The sequence below is a fragment of the Eschrichtius robustus genome, chromosome 5 (assembly GCF_028021215.1).
Source record: "Eschrichtius robustus isolate mEscRob2 chromosome 5, mEscRob2.pri, whole genome shotgun sequence".
NCBI lineage: Eukaryota > Metazoa > Chordata > Mammalia > Artiodactyla > Eschrichtiidae > Eschrichtius > Eschrichtius robustus.
Window position 1 is genome coordinate 61,407,810 of NC_090828.1, and position 24,695 is coordinate 61,432,504.

Here is a 24,695-nt window from a genome sequence, read left to right on the forward strand (position 1 = left end):
CCACAAACAAAAGCACCGCTGTGGGAACAAGCACCATATGTCAAGGGACCCAGGAGGAGTCTCACTGACCTGTTAATCCAGTAATGGGCTGTGGAACAAGCAACACTGTCCCAAACCCTCTTGTCCAGTCAGAAAAAAACCCTGGAGAGTGCTGACCTGGGCAGATACACATGGTTAGGAGAAAATTTACAGAAATCCGGACTTCCCAAGGGGAGATTTCAGCCCACCATCAGAGAAGGAAAATCAAACAAAAAAACCCCCGAAGTCTCGTTGACAGTTTGAGGGACTTTCCCAGTGCTGCCCCCCACCTCCAAGGCAACACTGCAAGGGGCTGAACTATCCAGCAGCGGCAACCTCTGTTGGGGAAAAAGGGAGCAGTGAGTGAGTGCCCAACTACCCCAGTGATGTAGAACACAGCTGAAGAAACCTGTTTCTCTCCAGCAGTACCCAAAGTACTGAGGCAGGACCTCTATGACTAGGGGGTTAGCAGGAAAGAGGCAGATAAGAATATCAAAAGGCATTAAAGGAATGCAGTTTCTGCTGACAGCATTTAGGACTTTAGCAGGAAGTCTACCCACAAGCCTCTGGAAGTGCCTCACCCAAGGATCACCCTACTGGATCCATGGGCATCCCCAATGCCCCACGTGCTAAACTCATACCTCCCGCACTCTGTGGCCAGCTCCTTATGCACTCCTGGGGTGCAGCTGCAAGAGCAAGTCCAGTGAACACTATCAGAAAAAAAAGACCAGGATAGGTGGGCAAGGGAGAAACCACAAACTTGAGGTATAGCGCCACCTTCTGGAAAACAAAAGAGACTTCCTGCAGCCAGTCTGGTGAGTGGTAAGAACCAGAGAAGACATAAAAGCTTAAGAATTCTAACCTACCTAAGGAGACAAAAGACTTGTATGCAGAAAACTATAAGACACTGAAGAAGGAAATTAAAGATGGTACAAACACATGGAGAGAGACACCATGTTCTTGGATTGGAAGAATCAACATTGTGAAAATGACTCTACTACCCAAAGCAATCTACAGATTCAATGCAATCCCTATCAAACTACCAATGGCATTTTTCACAGAACTAGAACAAAAAATGTCACAATTTGTATGGAAACACAAAAGACCCCGAATAGCCAAAGCAATCTTGAGAAAGAAAAACGGAGCTGGAGGAAATCAGGCTCCCTGACTTCAGACTATACTACAAAGCTACAGTAATCAAGACAGTATGGTACTGGCACAAAAACAGACATATAGATCAATGGAACAGGATAGAAAGCCCAGAGATAAACCCACACACATATGGTCACCTTATCTTTGATAAAGGAGGCAAGAATATACACTGGAGAAAAGCCAGCCTCTTCAATAAGTGGTGCTGGGAAAACTGGACAGGTACATGTAAAAGTATGAAATTAGAACACTCCCTAACACCATACACAAAAATAAACTCAAAATGGATTAGAAAAAAAAAAATGGATTAGAGACCTAAATGTAAGGCCAGACATTATAAAACTCTTAGAGGAAAACATAGGCAGAACACTCAGTGACATAAATCACAGCAAGATTCTTTTTGACCCACCTCCTAGAGAAATGGAAATAAAAACAAAAATAAACAAATGGGACCTAATGAAACTTAAAAGCTTCTGCACAGCAAAGGAAAACATAAACAAGATGAAAAGACAGCCCTCAGAATGGGAGAAAATATTTGCAAATGAAGCAACTGACAAAGGACTAATCTCCAAAATTTACAAGCAGCTCATGCAGCTCAATATCAAAAAAACAAACAACCGAATCCAAAAATGGGCAGAAGACCTAAACAGACGTTTCTCCAAAGAAGATATACAGACAGCCAACAAACACATGAAAGAATGCTCAACATCACTAATTATTAGAGAAATGCAAATCAAGACTACAATGAGGTATCACCTCACACCAATCAGAATGGCCATCATCAAAAAATCTACAAACAATAAATGCTGGAGAGGGTGTGGAGAAAAGGGAACCCTCTTGCACTGTTGGTGGGAATGTAAATTGATACAGCCACTATGGAGGACAGTATGAAGGTTCCTTAAAAAATTAAAAATAGAACTACCATATGACCCAGCAATCCCACTCCTGGGCAAATACCCTGAGAAAACCATAATTCAAAAAGAGACATGTACCACAATGTTCATTGCAGCTCTATTTACAATAGCCAGGACATGGAAGCAACCTAAGTGTCCACTGACAGATGAATGGATAAAGAAGATGTGGCACATATATACAATGGAATATTACTCAGCCATAAAAAGAAACGAAATTGAGTTAGTTGTAGTGAGGTGGATGGACCTAGAGTCTGTCATACAGAGTGAAGTAAGTCAGAAAGAGAAAAACAAATACCGTATGCTGACACATATATATGGAATCTAAAAAAAAAAAAAAAAAAAAAAGGTTATGAAGAACCTAGGGGCAGGACAGGAATAATGACACAGATGTAGAGAATGGACTTGAGGACACGGGGAGGGGAAAGGGTAAGCTGGTACGAAGTAAGAGAGTGGCATGGACATATATACACTACCAAATGTAAAACAGATAGCTAGTGGGAAGCAGCCACATAGCACAGGGCGATCAGCTCGGTGCTTTTGTGACCACCAAGAGGGGTGGCATAGGGAGGGTGGGAGGGAGATGCAAGAGGGAGGAGATATGGGGATATATGTATATGTATAGCTGATTCATTTTGTTATAAAAAGCAGAAACTAACACACCATTGTAAAGCAATTATACTCCAATAAAGATGTTTAAAAAATAAAAAGCTTAAGAATTCTGCCACAAAAGGGAGCAAGAAGAGTGCAGCAGGTGTTCCTATACAAAGGCAAAGAAATCTCCAGATATAACAGCTCCAAATAACAGTATACCCCCCATCTGAAGCCAAACAGTAAAGATTTAACTAAGATGTCAGCTACTTCAAATGTGAAAGCAGCAATACCAAACTATAAGGAACATGAAAAATCAAGGAAACATGTCATCACCAAAAGAATAGTTTTCCAATAACTAAGCTCAAAGGTATGGAATTTTGTGATCTAGCTGATAAAGAATTCAAAATAGCTGTTTTGAAGAAATTCAATTACAAGAAAACACAATTCAATGAAATCAGGGAAAGAGGTACATGAACAAGATGAGATATTTACCCAAGGGATAGATATTATAAAAAAGAACTAATTCTAGAAGGAGTAGAGAGGGAGAAGGGGAGAGAAAATTTATTTAAAGAAGTAAGTTGAGCAGAAACCTGGGGAGAGATTTGGATATCCAAGTTCATGAAGCTAACAGGTCACCTTATGATCTCAGTGGAAAAAGACCTTCTTTAAGACATTATAATGAATCTGTCAAAAAATCAGAGAGAATTCTAAAAGCAGCCAGGAAAAAAAGATTGTAACCTACAAAGAAACCCCCATTAGGCTATTAGTGGAAATACAAAACAATCAGAAAACAAGGAATAAGATGGCATTAGTAAGCCTTTACATATCAATAACTCTAAATATAAATGGATTGAATTCACCAAACAAGAGGTACAAAGTAGCTAGATGGATTGAAAAAAAAAAAAAAGATCCAACTATATGCTGCCTATAAGAGACTCAGTTCAGCTTGAAGGACACACAGGCTCAAAGTTGCAGGATATACGGATATAAAATCAACATACAGAATTAGTTGCATTTATATATACCAGTAAGAAAACATCTGAAAAGAAATAAAGAAAATTACCCCATTTACAATAGCATCAAAAACAATAAAACATTTAGGAATAAATTTAACAAAGGAAGTGAAAGATCTGTACAATGAAAACTACAGGACTTTGATGAAAGAAATTGAAGTCACAAACAAATGGAAAGATATCCTGTGCTCACAAATTGAAAGAATTAATACTGTTAAAATGTCCATATTATCCAAAGCCATCTATAGATTCAATGCAATTCCTATCAAAATTCCCATGGCATTTTTCACAGAAATAGAAGAAACAATCCTAATATTCATATGGGATCAAAAAAGACCCCAAAGAGCCTAAGCAATCCTGAGAAAGAAAAAAGCCAGAGGCATTACACTTCCTGATTTCAAACTATACTACAAAGCTATAGTAATTAAAACAGTATGGGACTGGCATAAAAACAGACACATAGACCAATGGAACAGAATAGAGAGCCCAGAAAGAACCCCCTGCATAAACAGTCAACTAATAATTGACAAGGGAGCCAAGGACACTGAGTGGGGAAAGAACACTCTCTTCAACAAATGGTGTTGGGAAAACTGGATAACCACATGCAGAAAAATGAAATTGGACCCCTATCTTACACCACTCACAAAAATTAACTCAAAATAGATTAAAGGCTTAAAAAGAAGACCTGGTCCCATAAAACTCCTAGAAGAAAACATACAGAAGAAGCTCCTTGATGATGATCTGTGCAATATTTTGGACATGACACCAAAAGCACAAGCAACAAAAGAAAAATCAACAAGTGGGACTACATCAAACTAAAAAGCTTCTGTACAGCAAAATAACTAATCCAAAAAAAAAAAAAATGGCAACATATGGAATGGGAGACAGTGTTTGCAAACCATATATCAAATAAGAGATTAATATCCAAAATATATAAAGAAATCATACAACTTAATAACAAAAACTCAAATAATCTGACTAAAAGATGGATGTAGGAACCAAATACACATTTTTCCAAAGAAGACATCCAGATGGCCAACAGGTACATGACAAGGTGCTCAACATCACTAATCATCAGGGAAATGCAAATCAAAACCTCATACCTGTTAGAATGGGTGTCACCAAGAAGACAAAAGAGGGACTTCCCTGGTGGCACAGTGGTTAGGAGTCTGCCTGCCAATGCAGGGGACACGAGTTCAAGCCCTGGTCCAGGAAGATCCCACATGTCACGGAGCAACTAAGCCCATGTGCCACAACTACTGAGCCTGCACTCTAGAGCCTGCAAGCCACAACTACCGAAGCCCGCATGCCACAACTACTGAAGCCCACGTGCCTAGAGCCCATGCTCTGCAACGAGAAGCCACCAAAATGAGAAGTCCACACACTGCAACGAAGAGTAGCCCCCGCTCGCCACAACTAGAAAAAGCCCGCGTGCAGCAACGAAGACCCAACGCAGCCAAAAATAAATAAATTTATGAAAAAAAATAAAAAGACAAAAGATAAGTGTTGTGAGCATGTGAGGATAAGGGAACCCTTGTACACTACTGGTGGGAACGTAAATTGGTACAGCTACTATAGAAAACACTACAACAATTCCTCAAAAAATTAAAAATAGAACTACCATACGACCCAGCAATTCCACCTCTGGGTATATATCCAGAGAAATGAAAACAGGATATTGAAGAGACATATACACTCCTATGTTTATAGCTACATTATTCACAATAGCCAAGAGATGGAAACAACCTAAATGTCCATCAACAGATGAATGGATAACATATATATTATCTTATATATATATATATATATAGTTATATATATATATAGCTTTATTCACACACACACACAATGGAGTATTATTCAGCCATGAGAAGGGAGGAAATCCTGCCATTTGTGACAACATGTAGCTAATGCTACACCTCTATCATGCTACACCTATTTATATATTGCAATATATAAACATATCAAATCAACACACTGTACACCTTAAACTTGTACACCTTAACAATGTTATATGTTAATCATACCTCAATAAAAATAAATTTTTAAAAACCTACTCTGTTGACTTTAGGAAAAGGCCCAGCACTGCCCTTAGCTGCCTCATTTGAGAGGGCCTCTTAAATCAAGAATTCTACATCTAGGCCCTTCTGTAGCTGTGTCCCCATCTGCAGGGCCAATAGAATATGACCATATGGAGCCCATTTCGTTCCATTCTAGGTCATGTTCAAGGCACCCGGGACTCAAATTTCCTGCCTAGACAGCTCAGCTTCCATGGCCTGCATAAGCCTCTTCAGTCAGGCCCATTTTCCCAAAAACACACCCTAATATCTAAGGGTGGCCAAGAGGTGGCTATTTGCAGGGGGATAAAACTTAGGCATGTAGGCTGAAAAATCCACAAATGTTCCTTAGTGGCTGGTAAGAGATGGAGCGGTGGAAGAGAAAGAGAGGAATGGGCTGTGGGCAGGCTCTCTCCTGGCTGCCACCTTCTGACATGGAATTCTGAGAAGTCTGAAAATTCTAAAATCCAAGCTGTCTGTGCATGTTGTTGTGAACATAATTTAATAGCTTGTTAGCTTGATTTTATTATGTAAAAATATTTTCACCTATTGCCTCAGGCCCTGAAAATGTTAGGGGAGGGCCTAGGAAGGAGAAAGGTAGTGATTGCTAAGTGGATTTCAGGCAGAGTCCTTGTTAATAGAGATGCCACAAGGGAGTCCTGATCAGTTGTAGGTTAAGTCACTTACAGCTACCGCCATCTTCTTTAGCCAGTGGACACTTACATTCCATATCTAATCTGTTTCTTCCTGAAGTTTGAGTCAACCAGAAGGACAACAGAAAGTTCTAGAATCACTTTGTAGGTTCCTAGAAGCCAGAAGATTAATCCTAATTCCTCTCTTTCTTACAGAGTTACAACACCTTATGGTCTTTTGTGCCTGTGGCACTGTATGTAGGCTTATCTGAGTAAAAAATTGACTTGTTGACTAAGATCATAAAGGCAGTGTAGTATAGTGTTTAAGAACACAACTCTATAATCAAGACTGTTAGGTGTAGTTCCTAGATTGTGAGTCAATTAATGTCCCTAAGCACAGTGACAATATGCTGGACAATATTGCTCACCAGCTCAATGAGAGCCCATTATATGTTTATCTTCCCAATTCCATGTTCAGTGACATTACATTGGTAGTCCGCTATTGGCCATGGTGGAAGCATTTACACCACAGAAACTGGTTCAAATTAGTTTCTGTTTTTTAACTTAGTAATCACAATAGTTCCCACATTATAGGGGAGCTAGGATGAGAATGTGTGTATGCGAGTGTGTATGTGTATGTATATGTGTGTGTGTATAATCATGTAGCAAATGCTCAATAAGTGCTACCAGTTATTAATACATGGTCAGAATGTACTAAGGCCAGAGTTTATAAGGCAGAGGAAACAAACTTTGGAAACAAGAGACATACACTTCCATTATGTATAAAGTGTTGGTACAAGATCTTTGAGTAGATCTTCCCAATCCTATTCCTTTGAAACTTACTTCATACTGGTTTTGTGGTCTTTCTCAGTAGAGGAAGCAGAAGGAAAAAAAAAAAAAAAAAAGCTAAGATAAGATTAGACAGGAATCCTAACTGGTCAAGCCTTTTGTGGTAAAGCAGAAGTGTCAGCAGAGATCTCTGAATTTGTAAAAGCTTGTTTTTAACCTCTAACAGCCAAGAGATAGAGCCTATAAACTTGTAGAACTACTGAAGAGCAGCAGTAAGTGAACCTGTTCAAAGTTATCATCACCTCTCATTACAGCAATGCCTCATATTTGTACAGTGCTTCATTTTCACATATATTCTGGGTAATTTCCGTAACAGCCCTGTGAAGTGGTAGATGTGGAAATAAGCTTACAGAGATGAAGCCATTTGCTCAAAGGTATGGTTAACTGAGTTTCAACACAAGTTGACTCTAAGTCTAAGATGCTTTGAACTAGAAATACAATCTCAGCACCCCCATGTTTTGGAGGGGTTTATCTACAAACCAAACATTAGGATTCAGTAGTCAGTTGTTTCCTCCCAGTTGATATAATTCCAACTAAAGCACAATATCTTGATATTCAATTAGCCTTTTAGGGCTTTTGATCTATGTGGATGTATTATTCTACTTTTTCTCACGTAACACTGATATGATAGCAGCATCCATTTTACAACAGTTGATGAAGGCCTAGAGAAATGAAGGACTTGCCTAAAATAAGGAGCAGGAAAACCCAGGGGTTATCTTCTATGAATCACACTGTACTCCTTATCTGATTTTCAGCACAAAATACAAAAGTCCTTTTTCTCAACTGATACAAATTCTCCTTAAGCTCCTGAGTTTCTGAAGGGCTAAGGCCATTTCTTTTGCCTTGGAAGATGAAAGGTCCTCCAAATCCATCTAATGACCCTCAATGTACTGACAAATTCAGGAGTGTATCCAACATTACTAGAAATGAGGCCCATTAAGAAGGGCCTAGTTGGGACTTCCCTAGTGGCGCAGTGGTTAAGAATCCACCTGCCAATGCAGGGGACACGGGTTCGATCCCTGGTCTGGGAAGATCCCACATGCCGCGGAGCAACTAAGCCCGTGCGCCACAACTACTGAGCCTGCACTCTAGATCCCGAGCCACAACTACTGAAGCCCGCGTGTCTAGAGCCTGTGCTCCACAACAAGAGAAGTCCCCGCAATGAGAAGCCCACGCACCGCAACGAAGAGTAGCCCCTGCTCGCCGCAACTAGAGAAAGCCCGCGTGCAGCAACGAACACCCAACGCAGCCAAAAATAAATAAATATAAATAAATTTATTTTTTTTAAAAAGAAGGGCCTAGTCATTTTACCAAGTTTCTTGCTCAATTAGTATTCATTAACAAGTCAGGTTTTGACTTATTTCTGGAAATCATATTTTGGATACAATGGGACAGCAGAGATCTGCTAATCTAGATATGAGTTAGATAAAAGCTATTCCTGCAGGACTCATTTTAGGGCTTCCTCTACACCTGGCAACCAAACACAGGTCCTCAAGGACTGAAGCTCCTCTTTCTAGTGACCATCTTCCTAAAATGAGCCTGTCTTATTTCCAAGGGGACTGACCCTAGGGAAGACGGATGGGTACTTCATAAATTGTAACAGTTGAGTAACTATTGTTCCTCAGATTTTCGCGGAAGTGACTGATTCCAGTTCTACTACTATGTAGCTGAATCATTTGTTTTCTCATTGATTTGAAAAAGGGGTTCCACCTCCTCTTTTCTAAGGCTCCAGATATTGCAATCCATGTATGTAACTAACATAAGAGCAAGAGCTGAGTATCAGCTGGAAACTGAGTGGGTCATTTTTTTCTACTAGCATAATTTGTAATTCTACCATAGAATGCAGTAAGAGAAAGTACTCCTAGGAAAAGTATTATTAAGGACAATTAATATTTCTCCCTCAGTTCACTGCTACTCCTAAACATCTGAGAGTTCAAGTTGTGACGTGATTTCTTAAAATTAAAAAAAATTTTTCTTGAACACCAAGCCACCTAATCCTCAGAAGATTAGCTCTTGTTACATTGCACAGATGGCTACATAAAATGGTCTCTCTCCATTCTTATATTCTTAAAAAAAAAAAAAAAAAAAAAAAGAATCCCTTATTTGTGTGGTACTTCATAATATACAAGTCTTCACATATATAATATCTCATGTAACCTTCACAGAAAGCAAATATTTTCATCACTTAACATGAGAATACTGATCCTTGTCCCAGGTGATATTACTGGTAATGGGGAGTTTCAGAAATAGAACTTGGGACCTTTGAACCCAGTATTCTTTTTTTTCATATACCAAGCCACCGTTAAGTCTAAAAGATTTTGATCCAAAGCATTTCTATTTGTTCAGAAAAAAATTTTTTTTTAAATCTACTACAAAAATTCACAAAAGATAAAATTACTCGCCATCAAAGCCTTACTGGTGGTACACTGATTTCCGGAGTCACAGAGTTGGGTCTCAGCATGTTCAGCACCACGTGGGTGTGTTCCACACCTACACAATCACTGCCCCACAGCTTTCCAACCAAATCAAGTGCATTACAAGAGAGGCAGGATAATACATTACCACAGACCTGAATAAACGACCTCACAAAGTGAAACAGACTTTTCTGAAAGCTTACCTGAGTGCAAGCTGATTCCATCCTCTGACTGGGAACTGGTAATGGAATATTAAGAAGCCGAAACTGAGATTCCTGCTATGAAACTAACAACACAAAATACTGTAATTTTAGAAAAGTTTGTAAAAGATTGCTGATTGGCTATGTTCAAACTATCAGTGGCTGGAAGCTACATACTGAAAACTTAAATACCAGAAATCCATTTGGACTTTAAGAAGTTTGGGGATTGTGAACATGGCAGGCAGAAAGAGAATCTGTACATCTAAATTCCAACAAAAGGTCTGAGAGCACTGGCCTATTGAGAAAAGCACTGCAATGTGATGACTATTCAAAGTCTTCCAGTTGGCATTCTGGTTAGTATTGTAGGATCTTTCTCTAAAACGTGTTTCTTCTATGTGAAAAGGATTTAAAAATTATAATATATTAAGTGCAAGCAAATTATTACCTTCTTAGGGCATTAAAATTGATTAGTTAGAAGAATGTTAATTGTAATCCTCTACTTCAAAAGAAATAATGAACATGGCTGTTCTTTTCTTCTTGCCTTTGGGGCAACTTTCCTATTCTTTGGTAGCACTAGAGGCCCCCAGAACCTGTAAGCCAGATCTCTAAGTAAATAATTTCCTAGCATTTTTTAATGAATCAAAAATAAGATTCCCACTGGGACTTCTCTGGCGGTCCAGTGGTTAAGACTCCGTGCCTCCAATGCACGGGGCGTGGGTTCGATCCCTGGTCGGGGAACTAAGATCCCAAATGCCTCGTGACCAAAAAAAAAAAAAGAGAGAGAGAGATTCCCAGGTATTTTTCCCAAACTTGTAAGGTCCCTAGTTGCCTAGCAATCAGCAAGATAATAGCAGGAAAGCAAGAACTCATTTCTTGCCTCTATCTTGGGGCGGGGGTGGGGGTGGGGGTGAATCTCAATAGGAATCCCATCACTAAACCATCAAATGACGCAAAGCCGATGGCTTTTTACCTAGACTTATGCCCAAGATTCAGGCATAATACCACCACCTCGGGCGCTATGTCATGTTTGAAACAACTTGGTTCTCACAGCCACTGAGCAGCTGGAGCTATAATCAGAGCTCCATTCTCTCCAATGTACTTAATTGTACACCGTTTTCTAATTATAAAATATCACAATGCCAATGTTGAAATACCAGGATTGTGGGAAAGACATTTAAAAAGCATTGCCCGACAAAATGGAAAGATGAAAAATTGTACACTGCACAGCAGATTTTCATTCACTCACTCAAGCCCCTTCCTTTCCATGTGGTTCAAGTGGTAGAGGTTACAGTCTATCAGTACTAGCACAGAACAGAATGAATCAACACTCTTACAATATTGAAAGACTAGGACCATCCCTAACACTACTTTCCTATAGTTCCTCCTCCTAAATTTTAAGTCATCCATTCCTTCAATATTCAATATGTCAGCATCATTGCAACAATATTTTATATCTAGACATTTTCTAAACTTTGTAGGCAACTGGATCAATAAACCGGAAGATGGCTTCTACCAATGAATTTTTATTTTTTTGGCTTAAATGATACCAAAAAATGGTTATTTCTGAGGTTTACTGCAAGTTAATTATTGTCTGCAAAACTGAGTATTCTTCCTCTACACAAACGAGGGTAACCAATAATCTTTAACTTCTCATTCAAAAAGAAAACAACCAAACAATAAACACAAAACAAGAAATTAGCCAGAAAGCTATGGCTTGTTTCCCACTCAGAAAAAAACTATAACCGGTAACAAATAAGGTACAATTTCCGTAAGTGGATATTTTTTAAAATTATAAGGTTTTCATTTCTAAAAGAGTGAAGAGCTGCAACACTTTTCTAGTCAGCTTAATCTGTCAGAAGATTTCATATCAATATTGACAGCCTCAGTACTTTCTTTTTTGCTATTATATAGTCAACTTTTAAAAGGCAATTCCTCATATTAAATTCATGTGTTCTTAAAAATGTAGACTAAAGTTAAATGGGCAAAGATAAAGGTCCACACTGCATTTTTGGGGAGGGGAGGGAATGTTGTTTCCAAAAAGCAAAAACTCTTTGGTGAGAAGTATTTTACAAACACTTACCAATTTTATTCTTTCACAATTGGATGCATCAACTTGAATCCAATGAGCAGCTGGATTTGCCACATCTCATGATTTCCAACCTTAATCATAATTATGTTTTCTCTTTTTCTAGTCATTTATATAAATGGTGGGCAAGAATGCAATAACTATTTCAGTGATTACATGAATTCTATACTAAGACAGTGTGACCCTGCTAAAATTGAATTTTTGACTCACAGACATTACTACCATGAGATAACTTATTTGCCTGCTGATATTAAAAAAAAAATCTTTGGTATATAATAGGCAATTATGGGGTGTCAACGTATGAAAACTGAATATATAAAAATAGAGAACTGCCTGAAGTAATTACAATCAATAATTTTAGAGCTGGAAGGAAATTTAGAAATCATCTAATCCTAACTTAATTCCTAGATAATAAAAAAGTCAGATGGAAAGACTTGGTTGGCTAAAATCACACTTCCCATGAGTGCCAGAGCTAGAATTAGAGTTTGGGTCTAATATTCCATGTCAATTATTCCTCACACTATACAATACTCATAGTTAAGAACAAATTACTTAAAAATTCATTTCCCAACAGATCTTTGTTAAATTAAGAAAATCAAACCAAACAAAAATGTTCAAAATCTGGCATCTACTACTCTTCCTTCCTAGTTCATGTTGTTGAATAAATGACAGTTAAACTTTGGAAAGACAAAAGGTCAGGATCAAGGAAATGGACAATTTAAAGTGGATAAATTCAGTATCTGAGCATAATCCTTTTCTCTAGTCCTGAAACAGGTTGACTGCAACACAAATCCTTAGATATCTGCCACTTACCTTTCAGGCTTATAGATAAGGTTGTAGTAACAGCTCTCAAGATGTGGAGTTGATTCAATGACAAAATTCATTTGAGCACTTTCCTTCATGGCTACTGCAACCACAAAATCAATTTCTCTCAAAGGTTTCAGTCTCAGAGGGCTCACATATAATCTCAATCAGTGAAAATAATAGGCAGCTTTCTGTTTATTCTTTAAATTAAATAGATCTTAGATGGAAAGAAAAAAGGGATTAAAACAAAAATTAACCTAGGAAAAATTCTGTCACGGACATAGATTATCTAGACATCAGCTCATAATGCACTGGGAGATCTACAGTGTACTATATGGTATATTTAAGGCACAAAGCTTTATGAGGGTTGAGGTGGCTGCTTACAACAGGAGCTTAAAGAAAGAGATGAAAAAAAGATACTTTATAAAAGCGGCAGAATTTAATAAAATTTTAATTGCAAGGAGTAAATCAAAATGAAAATTTGAAAAGTTAAAGCATATTTGTGTTTATTTATAGATTGTTATCACATGAATTATAAAGGAAAAAAAGAATATCAGAATGGAACTGGATAGATGTATTCATGCTATGGCTAAGAATAAACAACGTTCCTACATACTATGGTTAGTGAGAACATTATCAGTATAACAGGGAATTGTGATTATTTAAAAATATGTAGAACTTACTTAATCTGTGCTTTAGAAATAACTGTGTATAGTGTTATAAGCTGAAAAGACTTCAAAAGAATACCAAATATACACCTGTGTATAAGAATTCAGAAAAGGCTGCATTCTGTAAAGTCAATCAGCTGCATTAAAAATGACACAAATCCAAAACAAGATGCATGTTATATAAAAAAGGACTTTGTAAGATTTGCTTGCTGCATTAAATCCACAGTTTAATCCACGAAATTTCCTTTTAATTATCATTTAGATAGAAGCATGCAAATAGTTCTAGGATCTACTTAGAGTCTTCCCCAAATCCACCACGGCTACATATTCCCTTTTCAGGAGCTAAGCAGGTATTCGGGCAGCTGCTTCCTCCTCTGCATCTGCTCGGTTCGCATTAATTTCTGCAAGTGTTCGGCCGAACCGTGTCCATTCATCATTTCGGGGGACAGCAATCTGCTGTTAAAAGAAACACAATGTTTTATGTACACTGAAATAAAAGATCATCTTACCTACTATTATTCAGTGTTTTCAAATACTTTTTCCATTAAAAAGTAATAATTGACCTGAATGGCCTTTCCATAATTACAGAGACTATACCAATGATCTATAACATTTCAAAACAAAAGATAGTGTTTGGGAAGTGTGTTGTGACAGCCTCAGAAATGATTTTGCTATTATCATCATCCGTGGAAGAGAGAATGACAACGATGCTCTGTAAATATAACTCCTAGGCACTATCTCATGGATTTTGCTGGTGGGCAGGAATTCCTGAAAAATTTTTACTTCTTGCACCATTCCTAGTATGAAATAATTTGTGAAGCATGGTTCATAAGATCTGGTTTCTTGTAAGTGTTTATTTTTGTTTGGAACCTAAGATAACCTTTCCTGATATCTTAATCCATCTTCATCAAAAGGTATGCTACTTCTTACCACTTTAGTGATGTACCAATAGCAAAAGGGGAAAGGAGGCGTGTGATGCTTTTGCCTAACTACAGCAGTCCAAGAACCAAAAATTTTTGACAGCTGTCATTATAATATTTGAGGAATCTGGCATGCCATATTAGGGCACAAAACATTCAGTGTGGCAAATGGATGTGCCTGCTTCTAAACCTACCATATGACTTTAGACTAGATTGGACAGTGATGCCCAATATGGTAGCTACCAGACAACTGTGACTATTTACATTTAAATTACTTAAAATTAAATAAAATAAAAAATTCAGTTCTTCAGTTGTTCTAGCCACATTTTAAGTGTTCAATAGCCAAATGTGGCCAGCGGCTACCACGCTGGATAGTGCAGATACAGAGTAGTTCCATCTGTGCAGACAGTTCAACTGGCTGTTCTAAATGATTCACTCTACCTCCCTCCACATCTAATTGCTAGAGGCTGTGGGGTTTCCAGAGAGAATGGGGAATCATAAGGCAGAGCAAAAGAAAGAGTGACGAAGGCGCTAGCCAGGGCTAAAACATGAGGAAATCACTCCTGAGCGTCGTGTACAGTCAACCCAAACAGTAAAGATGAGAGAGCTGCAAGTCATCCTGTTGGGTTCAATAATAATGGCTTTGCAACAAGGCTCAAGGAGTCAAGACTGACATTTCACATAGTCATCAGATAACTCTTAAAAGATATTACTTTTGATTTCCACTACCTGGCCCAAAGAAATCTATGAATACAGAAAAATAAAATCTTATCTCAATAACAATTCTGTAAAGCCCCAAAGTCCAACTATAACTCTGAATTTCTTCTGCCTGAAGAATTTCTAATTTCCAGCAATGCATGCTTGAAGGTACTTCCAACATATGGATACTACCCTCAAAATCTGCTGCATGGGGACACAGGACATTCAGTTTAGAAAGAAAATTAATCTCAAGAGTTGCTTCTACAGTGAAAAGTAAGTTTTATCAATTCATGAACTTCAAAGACTAGTTTTAGCCACAAAGATACTGCCACTGCAATGCTGTGAAAGCTAAATAGATGTGTCAAAATTATAGGCAGTGAGCCTCATACCTCTCCCACATCATATATAACAATCTGTCCTTCAGAATCACCCACGGCAATCTCTCTTCCAGAATGGGTCCATCTTACGCGATTAAGAGCAGGATTACCCTCCACAGAAATGCTGGCAGTTGGCACCTAAAGTCATTTAAAATATAGTGCAGTGTTAAAAGTTTCATCAGGATTTCTATAAACATGTAAAACTAATTCTTCTTTCCTCCAATCTGGCTACATTTTTAAAAACAAAGATGAAAATAGATAAAGAATTTTCCCAACTTTCTTCCTGTTCAGTGATACATTCTGAATGACATTATAGTCAATGCTTGAAAATGGTTTGGGAAAATAACTTAAGTCCTTATATAAGAAATTTTCACATGACTGGATACATCATTTTGAAAGCTCTTCTCTTTAATAAAGGATTCTTTGTTGTTTTAACTTCTTTAAGAAGTCAAGCCATTTGAAAACAGATGGTCAAAACCTCACTTAAAGAAACATCTCAAAAGCCCTCATAAACAGATTATGGTTCAATTTTAGAGGACAGGAATTACTTTTGTAGCTTGCATCTCTGTTAGCTAAAACCTGTGATTTGATCCACAGTTGCTAGAAACAGTTCATACTAAAGCTGCAGTATGGGTCTTTCCAAAGTCCCTGTTCCCATGAACTGCCTGGAGCAGGGCAGGATGATGTCACCAACACAATGGCACCATCCCCTGGAATCTGACTGTACCCTCTGCTGTGCTAAGGAAAAAAGAAATTATTTGCCACGCATGGAGCAAACCTTCAATGTCTGACTCAGAACAGTATCACAATAACTTAAATTTTTGAAATCTGATTAAAAATAATCCTACTATTTGACACGAGTCATCCTCAAATGATTAATTTAACCTTCTAGAGTGCCAAAATTGTTCTAGGAGAAAAATTATAACTTAGATATTTTCTCTGAGTTAGCAAATTATAGAAAAGATCCAAATTTTACTGTAACCACAAATGTCTAACACCAAAATCCAAATTAAGAAAAAAAACTGGTCTCATTCTAGGTAACTAGAAACGTATCATCAAGTCCAGTCATCTAGCCAGTCAATACCTTTCCCTAGCAGTATCTGAATGTTCCTCTTCAAACTACTAAAGCACGAGTTAGCACAGTGTTAAAATTCTTACATTTCCAGTATATAATTTCCTTGTCCTGTATAACCAACTAATTTACTTCAAGGGATTTTGGACACTTGCCACTAGAAATATGAAGAGACGTGGGAAAGAGTGGGCTGTGGGGGAAGGCACCAAGAGACTTTCTCCTCAAAAACTTTTATTGGCAGAACTGCTAACATTACTTCTTACCACCACACAGCAATACAGAACTCTAAGAACACTTTAAGCCTCTCCACATTGGTAAAAATAAACCTGGTTAAACATAAATAATAGCTGCAGTTAAATTTCATTCCTAATAACTCATTTTAGTATAGCAGTTAGGAAATTTGATGATTTCTATATTAATTTTATAGTAACAGTAACACTCTGTTTTCAGTGTTTCATGTAACAAGTCATCAAAATACGTTTTGCTTCATTCAAATAAGTCAGCCTAAGACTAATATTTATGGATAATATACAATTCTATCAAGGCTAAGAGAGAATTTAGAAATTCAGAATTAAGGTTAACATATGTCAACGATCTGAAACTATCTGCTTTCTAGCCTATGAATCAAAAATATCCCAGTTGCCTTATGAATGAGACTTTGCCAGGACATTAGAGACAGGATAGTGCTTTTTAGAAGTAAAAGGAAATGCCCCAGTCCTCTTGGCAACAACATTTCTCCCTTCAGTTCTGCACAGCATGCTGTTTATTATTTAGGGTACAAAGCTTATTTGGTTTCTTTGTGATGAAGCTACAATCACAGAGTCCTTTTACATTTCTTGGGATAAAAGGAATTTCACAAATTATTCAATAAATCTCCAATTTTCTATTTTTCAGTGCAATTTTTGTTATTTTCCTGCTCACCTCTGTGTCATTATTGAGATTCCACAAATCCAGCCTACCCATGCCATCCACACAGGCAAACAGGGCTGGGTGGGTGGGTGACCACATAACATCATAAACATAGTCCGAATTATCTTCAAATGAGTACAAAGGCTTGTTATTCTGAAAGGGAAAAGTTGATTTTTAGCACAGTCAAAATATGACATACATTCAACAGGTATGATAACATTTTATGATACTTAACTCATCCTAGAAAAAGTTCCTATAATTTGTTTCACTAAAGAATTACCTGGAGTTACGGAACTAAGAATCAATGACTGGGGCTTCCCTGATGGCGCAGTGGTTAAAAATCTGCCTGCCAATGCAGGGGACATGGGTTCGATCACTGGTCCGGGAAGATCCCACGTGCCGTGGAGCAGCTAAGCCCGTGTGCCACAACTACTAAGCCTGCGCTCTAGAGCCTGCGAGCCACAACTACTGAAGCCCATGCGCCTAGAGCCCATGCTCCACAGCAAGAGAAGCCACCGCAATGAGAAGCCCGCACACCGCAACGAAGAGGAGCCCCCACTCGCTGCAACTAGAGAAAGCCCCGCGCGCAGCAACAAAGACCCAACACAGCCAAAAATAAATAAATAAAATTAATTAATTAATTTTTTAAAAAAAGAATCAATGACTGGACTGCATTTTCTGTTTAACTTGTAGACGCCATACTGTTTAAAAAAAGGAATAGAATTGTGCTTTAAAAACATTTCAATGAGAGGATTCCGGAAAGATGGGAGCAATGGCAGTGTACTTTTTGAATCTCCTCTAAATCTCCCCATAAACCCAGACAAAGCAATGAGGATAGCAAAACCAAAGATTCACAGACAACATATACAACAAAATCAGGAGACAAAGCTCCAAATGTAAGCAGGTGGAAACAAACCCTGGACTACTATGAGACCTGCGCAGTACATCTGTGCGGGAAGAAGCATGGGAAGGCACGAGGGCTTCTGACAGCTGGAGAACAGAATAGAAGAGCCTCACAGTCCACAGCGGGTGCTCACTGGACAGTGTGGGGGTCAGTCTGAGAGCAGCAGCAGAGACTGGGAGGGAGTTCAACAGAATTCGATATATAAATAATTGCAGGCAGACTCCAGTGTGATATAAGTAAGGTCTAATGATGCAGTCTGAGCCCGATAAACTTGCAAAATTAACAAATCAAAGCTCCCTTTTCAAGACAGTCTCACCAAAAAGAAACTGCCAGGAATGGAATCCAAGTTGTGGAATACAGCACAATAGGGACAAAGGAAAGAGAAGGTTCAGATAAAGGTGGTGGAGAGGAACGGAAAAAAGTACATTTCAGAAAGTACAAGATAGAGGGATATATACCCATTTTGCAAAAATCCCAGAAGAGCTTTAACCTAGACTATGAAACCAGAAAAGCTAACCTTGCCCATTCCCTTCCTCTTAAATGTAGAGAAAAACTCATTTCACTACTAGACAATAACCAACAAAAAAAGGATCTCACTCAAATCTTACACAAAGTTATTGTGGCAGATCTTTAATAAGTGTGTCATGACAACTAATGGGAAAAGAATAGCCTTTCAACAAATGATGCTGGGACAACTGGATATGCACATGCAAAGGAACGAAGTTGGACCCCTCCTTCCTCACATTATATACAGAAATTAACTCAAATATATCTTAGATCTAATATAAGAGCTAAAACTATAAAACTTAGGAGAAAGCATAGGAGTAAATCATTGTGACTTTGGACTTGACAATGATTTCTTAGATGAGATAAGAAAAGCACAAATGACAAAAAAAAAAAAAGATAAATTGGGCTAAATCAAAATTAAATACCATTATGCTTCAAATAACACCCTCAAGAAAGTGAAAAGACAACCTATACAATAAGCAAAAATATTTGGAAATAATATACCTGATAAGTGGGACTTGTATCTAGAACTCTTACAACATTTTAATAAAAAGGCAAATAACCCAATTAAAACTTGGGCAAAGTTTTAATAGACATTCCTCCAAAGAAGATCTACAAATACAAATAAGCACTTGAAAAGATACCCAACATCATTCTCCATCAGGGGAATGCAAATCAAAACCACAATGGGCTATCATTTCATACCACCAGGATGGCTCTAATAAAACCCAAAAACCACTGAATTGTACACACTATAAAATGGTGAATCTTATGGTATATGAACTATATCTCAATAACACTGTTATTTTAAAAAAGAAAGAAGAGATAAAGTGAATTTTTAAAAAAACTGATAGACAAAGAAGATTAACAAAGATATACGTATAATGGCAGGCCCTAAAAAAACCCAAAGCAATACTATAGAATACAAAAATCTTAATTTAAGCGAACTCTCCTAAAAGAAAAGACAGCTTGAAACTTCATATTAAAGAAAATCCTGTGTATCTAGGACATTCAACCCTTAAAAAAAAAAAAAAAAAAGATTTGATCATCCAGATTTTTAAAGACCAAGTCTTGAGTAAAGAAAAAAAAAAAAAAATCAGATTGTCATCATACTTTTTGACAATGCTTTTTGCCAGAAAACAATAGAGTAACATATTTAAGGTAATCAAAAAAAAAAATGTAAACTGTGGATTTTACATACAGCCAAACTGACCTTCATAAATAGACAGACTCTTCAGAATATGGGAATACGAGCACCTCCTGAGGAATCTACTGCAGAGTAAGCTTCAAATGACCAAAAAGAATGAAGAGATGTCAACATAAGGACTGGGGGACACCAAGTGATTCACAAGGGTAAGCTTCTCTTTACAGAATTATAAACATCTACAACTATACACGACAATATGAACAGTACCATAAGAATGCAAAACCCAGGCTGTGAGAAACTAATAGGACAACCAACGTGGTTTCTTCAACAACAGCAGTAGCAAGAAAAAAAGACAGGGAAGGAAACCCTATTTTAAGAGAGCGGCTCAAAAGATATGTCAATCGCCAATAAATGAACCTCATTTGGATCCTGCTTCAAACAAGTAAATAGTAAAAAAAATTTTTTAATGGAACGCTGGCTATTTGATGAAATTAAGGAATCACTATTCATTTTTGGGGGATGTGACAATGATATGGTAGTATTACAGTTTTTTTAAAAAAAATGACTATTTTTTAGAGATACATACTGCATATTTATAGATTAAATGATATGCCTGCATTTAAAATAATCCAGGACCGCGGAGGGAATGTAAGCGGGAACAGATCAAACAAGATTGGTCACATGTTGATAATTTTAGAAGCTAGGTAATGAGTACAATGGTTTCGTTATACTCCTCTTTCTGCTTTTGAATCTACTGGGAATTTTCCATAATAAAATGTTTAAAATTATAAATTTAAAATTCTCAGATATCGGGCTTCCCTGGTGGCGCAGTGGTTGAGAGTCTGCCTGCCAATGCAGGGGACACGGGTTCGAGCCCTGGTCTGGGAGGATCCCGCATGCCACGGAGCAGCTGGGCCCGTGGGCGACAATTGCTGAGCCTGCGCGTCTGGAGCCTGTGCTCCGCAACAAGAGAGGCCGCGGTGGTGAGAGGCCCGCGCACCGCGATGAAGAGTGGTCCCCACTTGCCGCAACTGGAGAAAGCCCTCGCACAGAAACGAAGACTCAACACAGTCATAAATAAATAAATAAAAAGAACGTGAATTTCTTTAAAAAAAAAAAAAAAAGCAAACTGGGCTATTCATTTCAGTAACAGTCAAGTGGTCTTAGTTTGCATTCAATTAAAAAAAAAAAAATTCTCAGATATCAATGTCAACTGCATGATTATCTTAATAGCCAAAAATGTCTGTTTGTAATTAAGAAAACAAAAATTTTAACAAAACTTATAAGTAAGCTAAAAACAGAAACTAAGAGGCTTTTTTTCCTTCTTAAGATCATTATTTTCCTATAACTCTCCTTGGCAACAATGCCAAGTGAAGTCTCCCTCTGAGGTAGTTTTCAACTTGGGATGAGTATCACAATCATCTTTAGAGTTTTTAAAAAATCCAGATGCAGGGCCCCACCCTCAATGTACTTCATCAGTCTTTTTGGTGTTGCTCCACTAGAGATTCTGATGCACAACAACGATGAAGAAACACTGTGCTAAGACCTGTAAATCCTGAGGCGATTGTATACTTCTTCAAGAAAATCCCAATTTTAGGCAATTTTATGGTCTCTCATCAAAGACTTAAAAGAGAAGTTGTTCACAGTCATGTGCACATGCTCGACTCTATAAGAATCTGTATTGGTCTACAAGATTTTTTTAATTAATGTTTAATTTTTATTTTTAAAGAAGGGGTTAGCAGAAAAATGGGCAGACTTAAACAGGCACTTCACGAAATGGCCAATAAACACATGGAAAGGAGCTTAAGATAACCTCTTTAGTCTCAAGGTAATACAAATGAAAACCAAACTGCAATGCAACTATACCTATCAGAGTAATTAAAATGAAAAAAAAGGCAGAAAATACCAAGTGTCAGCAAGGTTGTAGAGCAAGGAAAACTTTCATATGCCACTGGTGAATTATAAACTGGTAAAACTATTTTAGAAATTTGCTTGGCAGTATCAACTAAAGCAGAATGCATGCGTACCTTATGGCCAAGTATTTCCCTCCTAAGTATATGCCCAACAGAAATGAGTGCTTGTGTCCATCAAAAGACACCTACAACTATGCTCATAGCAGCATTATCCATAACAACCCCAAACTACAATCAACCCAAATACCATCAGCAGCAGAATGGATAAATTATGGTATATTTACATAAGGGAATAGTATATATCTGAGAGAATAAACAATCTACAACTACCTTCAACAATATGGAATGACTCTCACAAACATAATGTTGAACAAAAGAAGCCAGATACAAATAAGTACATACCATATGATTCCATTTTTATAAAATATGAAAAATGTTATATACAAATTAGATTAAAACTTACATAAAAATTATCTCTCAAATGAAAAAGATTGCTGAATATCTCAGGAAATTATTAAATAAAATGTTTCATCTATTCAGGGGACTATGATGCAGCCAGAGGCAAAAAGCAGGATGCATTATAACTGGGTAAAAGATTATATTAAAAATAAAAATACAATAAATGGCAACATGTTCCCAAATTTTAAATGTAATTAGAAACCTTTGTAATTTTTTTCCAAGTTTAATTTAAAAAACACAGTCATCCAAGGATTAACAATTTTTCCCCCCTCAAAAGAGAAAGAAAGCACACATACAACACCAAAATTGTTTCATAATATATTAATTTCATATATGATACTGCAAATTAAAATCCCAAATGGATCATTTCAAGTACTTTTTAATAGTAATACTTTTTCTTAACTTGAAGAGAACTTCTGCCTAAATGGAAGAGAGGCAGCAGGAAAGAGCTGAAGAGGGGCGTAGGATATAAACTCTTATCTCAGGGCTACCAATAACTAGCTTTAAGGCTTTGGAGAAGTCACTTCATCATTCCAGGCCCCTATTTCCTTATTTACAAAACAAAGGTTCTGTATCAGTGGTTCTGAAACTTGACTATACACTGTAATTCCGCTAACCCTGGAGGGATTTTCAAAATTATGCTGTTGCCTGAGTCTCTTTAGATATTATGATTTAATCAGTCTGGGGTGCCAGGTGAGCACTGGAATTTTCAAAAATTGCCAAGGTGATTCTAATGTGACCAAAACTGAGAATTACTGAACTACATGATGTCTAAAGGTCACTGCAGCTCTAAAATTCTTATAAACAAAAGGTTTGCAAACATATTTTTCAAAAGAATGAATCAAAAGAATGTATCATTCTTCGAACAATAGATAGCATTTGAATAATCAAAGGTAACTCATTCTAGTACAGTGGTGAATAAATAAATAAATAAATAAATAATAAATAAATAAATAAACAAACACTGTATGGTCAAGGGACAAACCATATTTTTTTCTGAGCTCTTTACAGTAATGGGTTAAATAGTGTCCCCCCCACCTCCCAGCCCCCTGCCAAATTCCAGTCCATTTGGAACCTGTAAATGTGTCGATATTGGAAAAAGGGTCTTTGCAGATGTAACTAAGCTGAGGTTATACTGCTTAGAGTAGGCCTTAAATCTAGCACAACTGTTGTCTTAAAAGAAAAGAAAAATTTGGACAGAGACAAGTAGGAAAAGCTCCATGCGATGACAGAGGCAGAAACTGGAGTGATGCAGCTGGAAGCCAAAAAGCACAAGATTGCTGGCAACCACCAAAAACTAGAAAAGAGGCATGGAAAGAGGAACAGATTCTTCCTTAGAGCCTCCAAAAGTAACCAACCTTGCTAACACCTTGATTTCAGACTTCTAGCCTCCTGTGAGAGAATAAATTTCTGTTATTTTAGTTACCCAGTTTGTGGCAATTTGTTACGGCAGCCCCAGGAAACTAATACAGTAATTCTGTATTTTTCTGGGGGTAACTGGGGAGTTCTAGACTAATAACCAGAAGAGTCCCTATAGTAAATCCATGAACATAACAGTGAGGTGCTCTCCAGAGAAATGGGAAGTGAGTGTGTCCTCACTTGGATCGGGACAGCAATAAACAGATTCTCATTAAAAAGAAACAATTCCAAGGGCAGAAATACCTTCCTATATAACCTGATGGAAGACACTAACTTTTTCAGAAGCAATGTGTCTATTAAAAGCAATGGAAATATACAGAAGCAGTCTTACAAGAAAAATGAAGACAGTGCCCAATTCAAGCACTGCTCAGGAGACAGCATCTCAGTCAATGGATCCTGAGGATTACCACCCATGGCAAGGTTATCTCTATGTGAAGATGAATGAATCACGCTGTCTTTGCTTGATGCCACTAAACATTCAAATCAGAAAACTTCTTTTGTTCCAATTCCTTGCTCACCAAGCAACCTTCTGATTATAATTTGGCTTCCCATGTGGGTTGTCTACAGGGAAACAATGAGCTGGTCAGGCGAGCATGAGTATTTTTAGGCCTTCTGGCAGTTGTTTCTCACTGTAAATTAATAAATTGATCTTCTCCAATGCATCAGTGTCTTAGAAGCCTGTGAGTTCTAGTCAGCACTCCGTAGCTAATCAAATCTAGTAGACTGACAAAATTGAGTTTCTGACTATGCAAAGGACAGGCTGGACACTGGCCAACAACACGTTACTATGGTATTTTCTAAGAGTTAAAAAGGTTAAAGCTTTTCAAATAAGTGTTGAGCCTGGAATATACTGTGCATACATTAAAACATTTTGTCCTCCAAATAAATAATTCCTATATTTTGAAAGTAATCTGTAACAAGTATGGTTAAATGTGGTTGGAATATTAAGCTCATTTATCAGGTCTACCCCTAAT

The 24,695-nt window shown here is 37.5% G+C and overlaps 1 protein-coding gene across 4 annotated transcripts in view; it reads right to left on the reverse strand.

Annotated features, from left to right (window-relative positions):
- Positions 1-13,621: 13,621 nt before the first annotated feature.
- The window catches only part of DYNC1I2 (dynein cytoplasmic 1 intermediate chain 2), a 50,743-nt gene continuing 39,669 nt past the window's right edge, over positions 13,622-24,695 (reverse strand). For 3 of the 4 annotated variants that reach the window (XM_068544919.1, XM_068544920.1, XM_068544918.1), the window contains 3 exons: positions 17,385-17,525; positions 15,404-15,529; positions 13,622-13,851 (listed from right to left, as the gene is read on the reverse strand). In XM_068544919.1, the coding sequence (XP_068401020.1) occupies positions 13,738-13,851; positions 15,404-15,529; positions 17,385-17,525 (381 nt within the window). In that variant the 3' untranslated portion in view covers positions 13,622-13,737. The remainder of the gene's footprint in view (positions 13,852-15,403; positions 15,530-17,384; positions 17,526-24,695) is intronic. The other variant, XM_068544921.1, reaches the window with a different exon arrangement.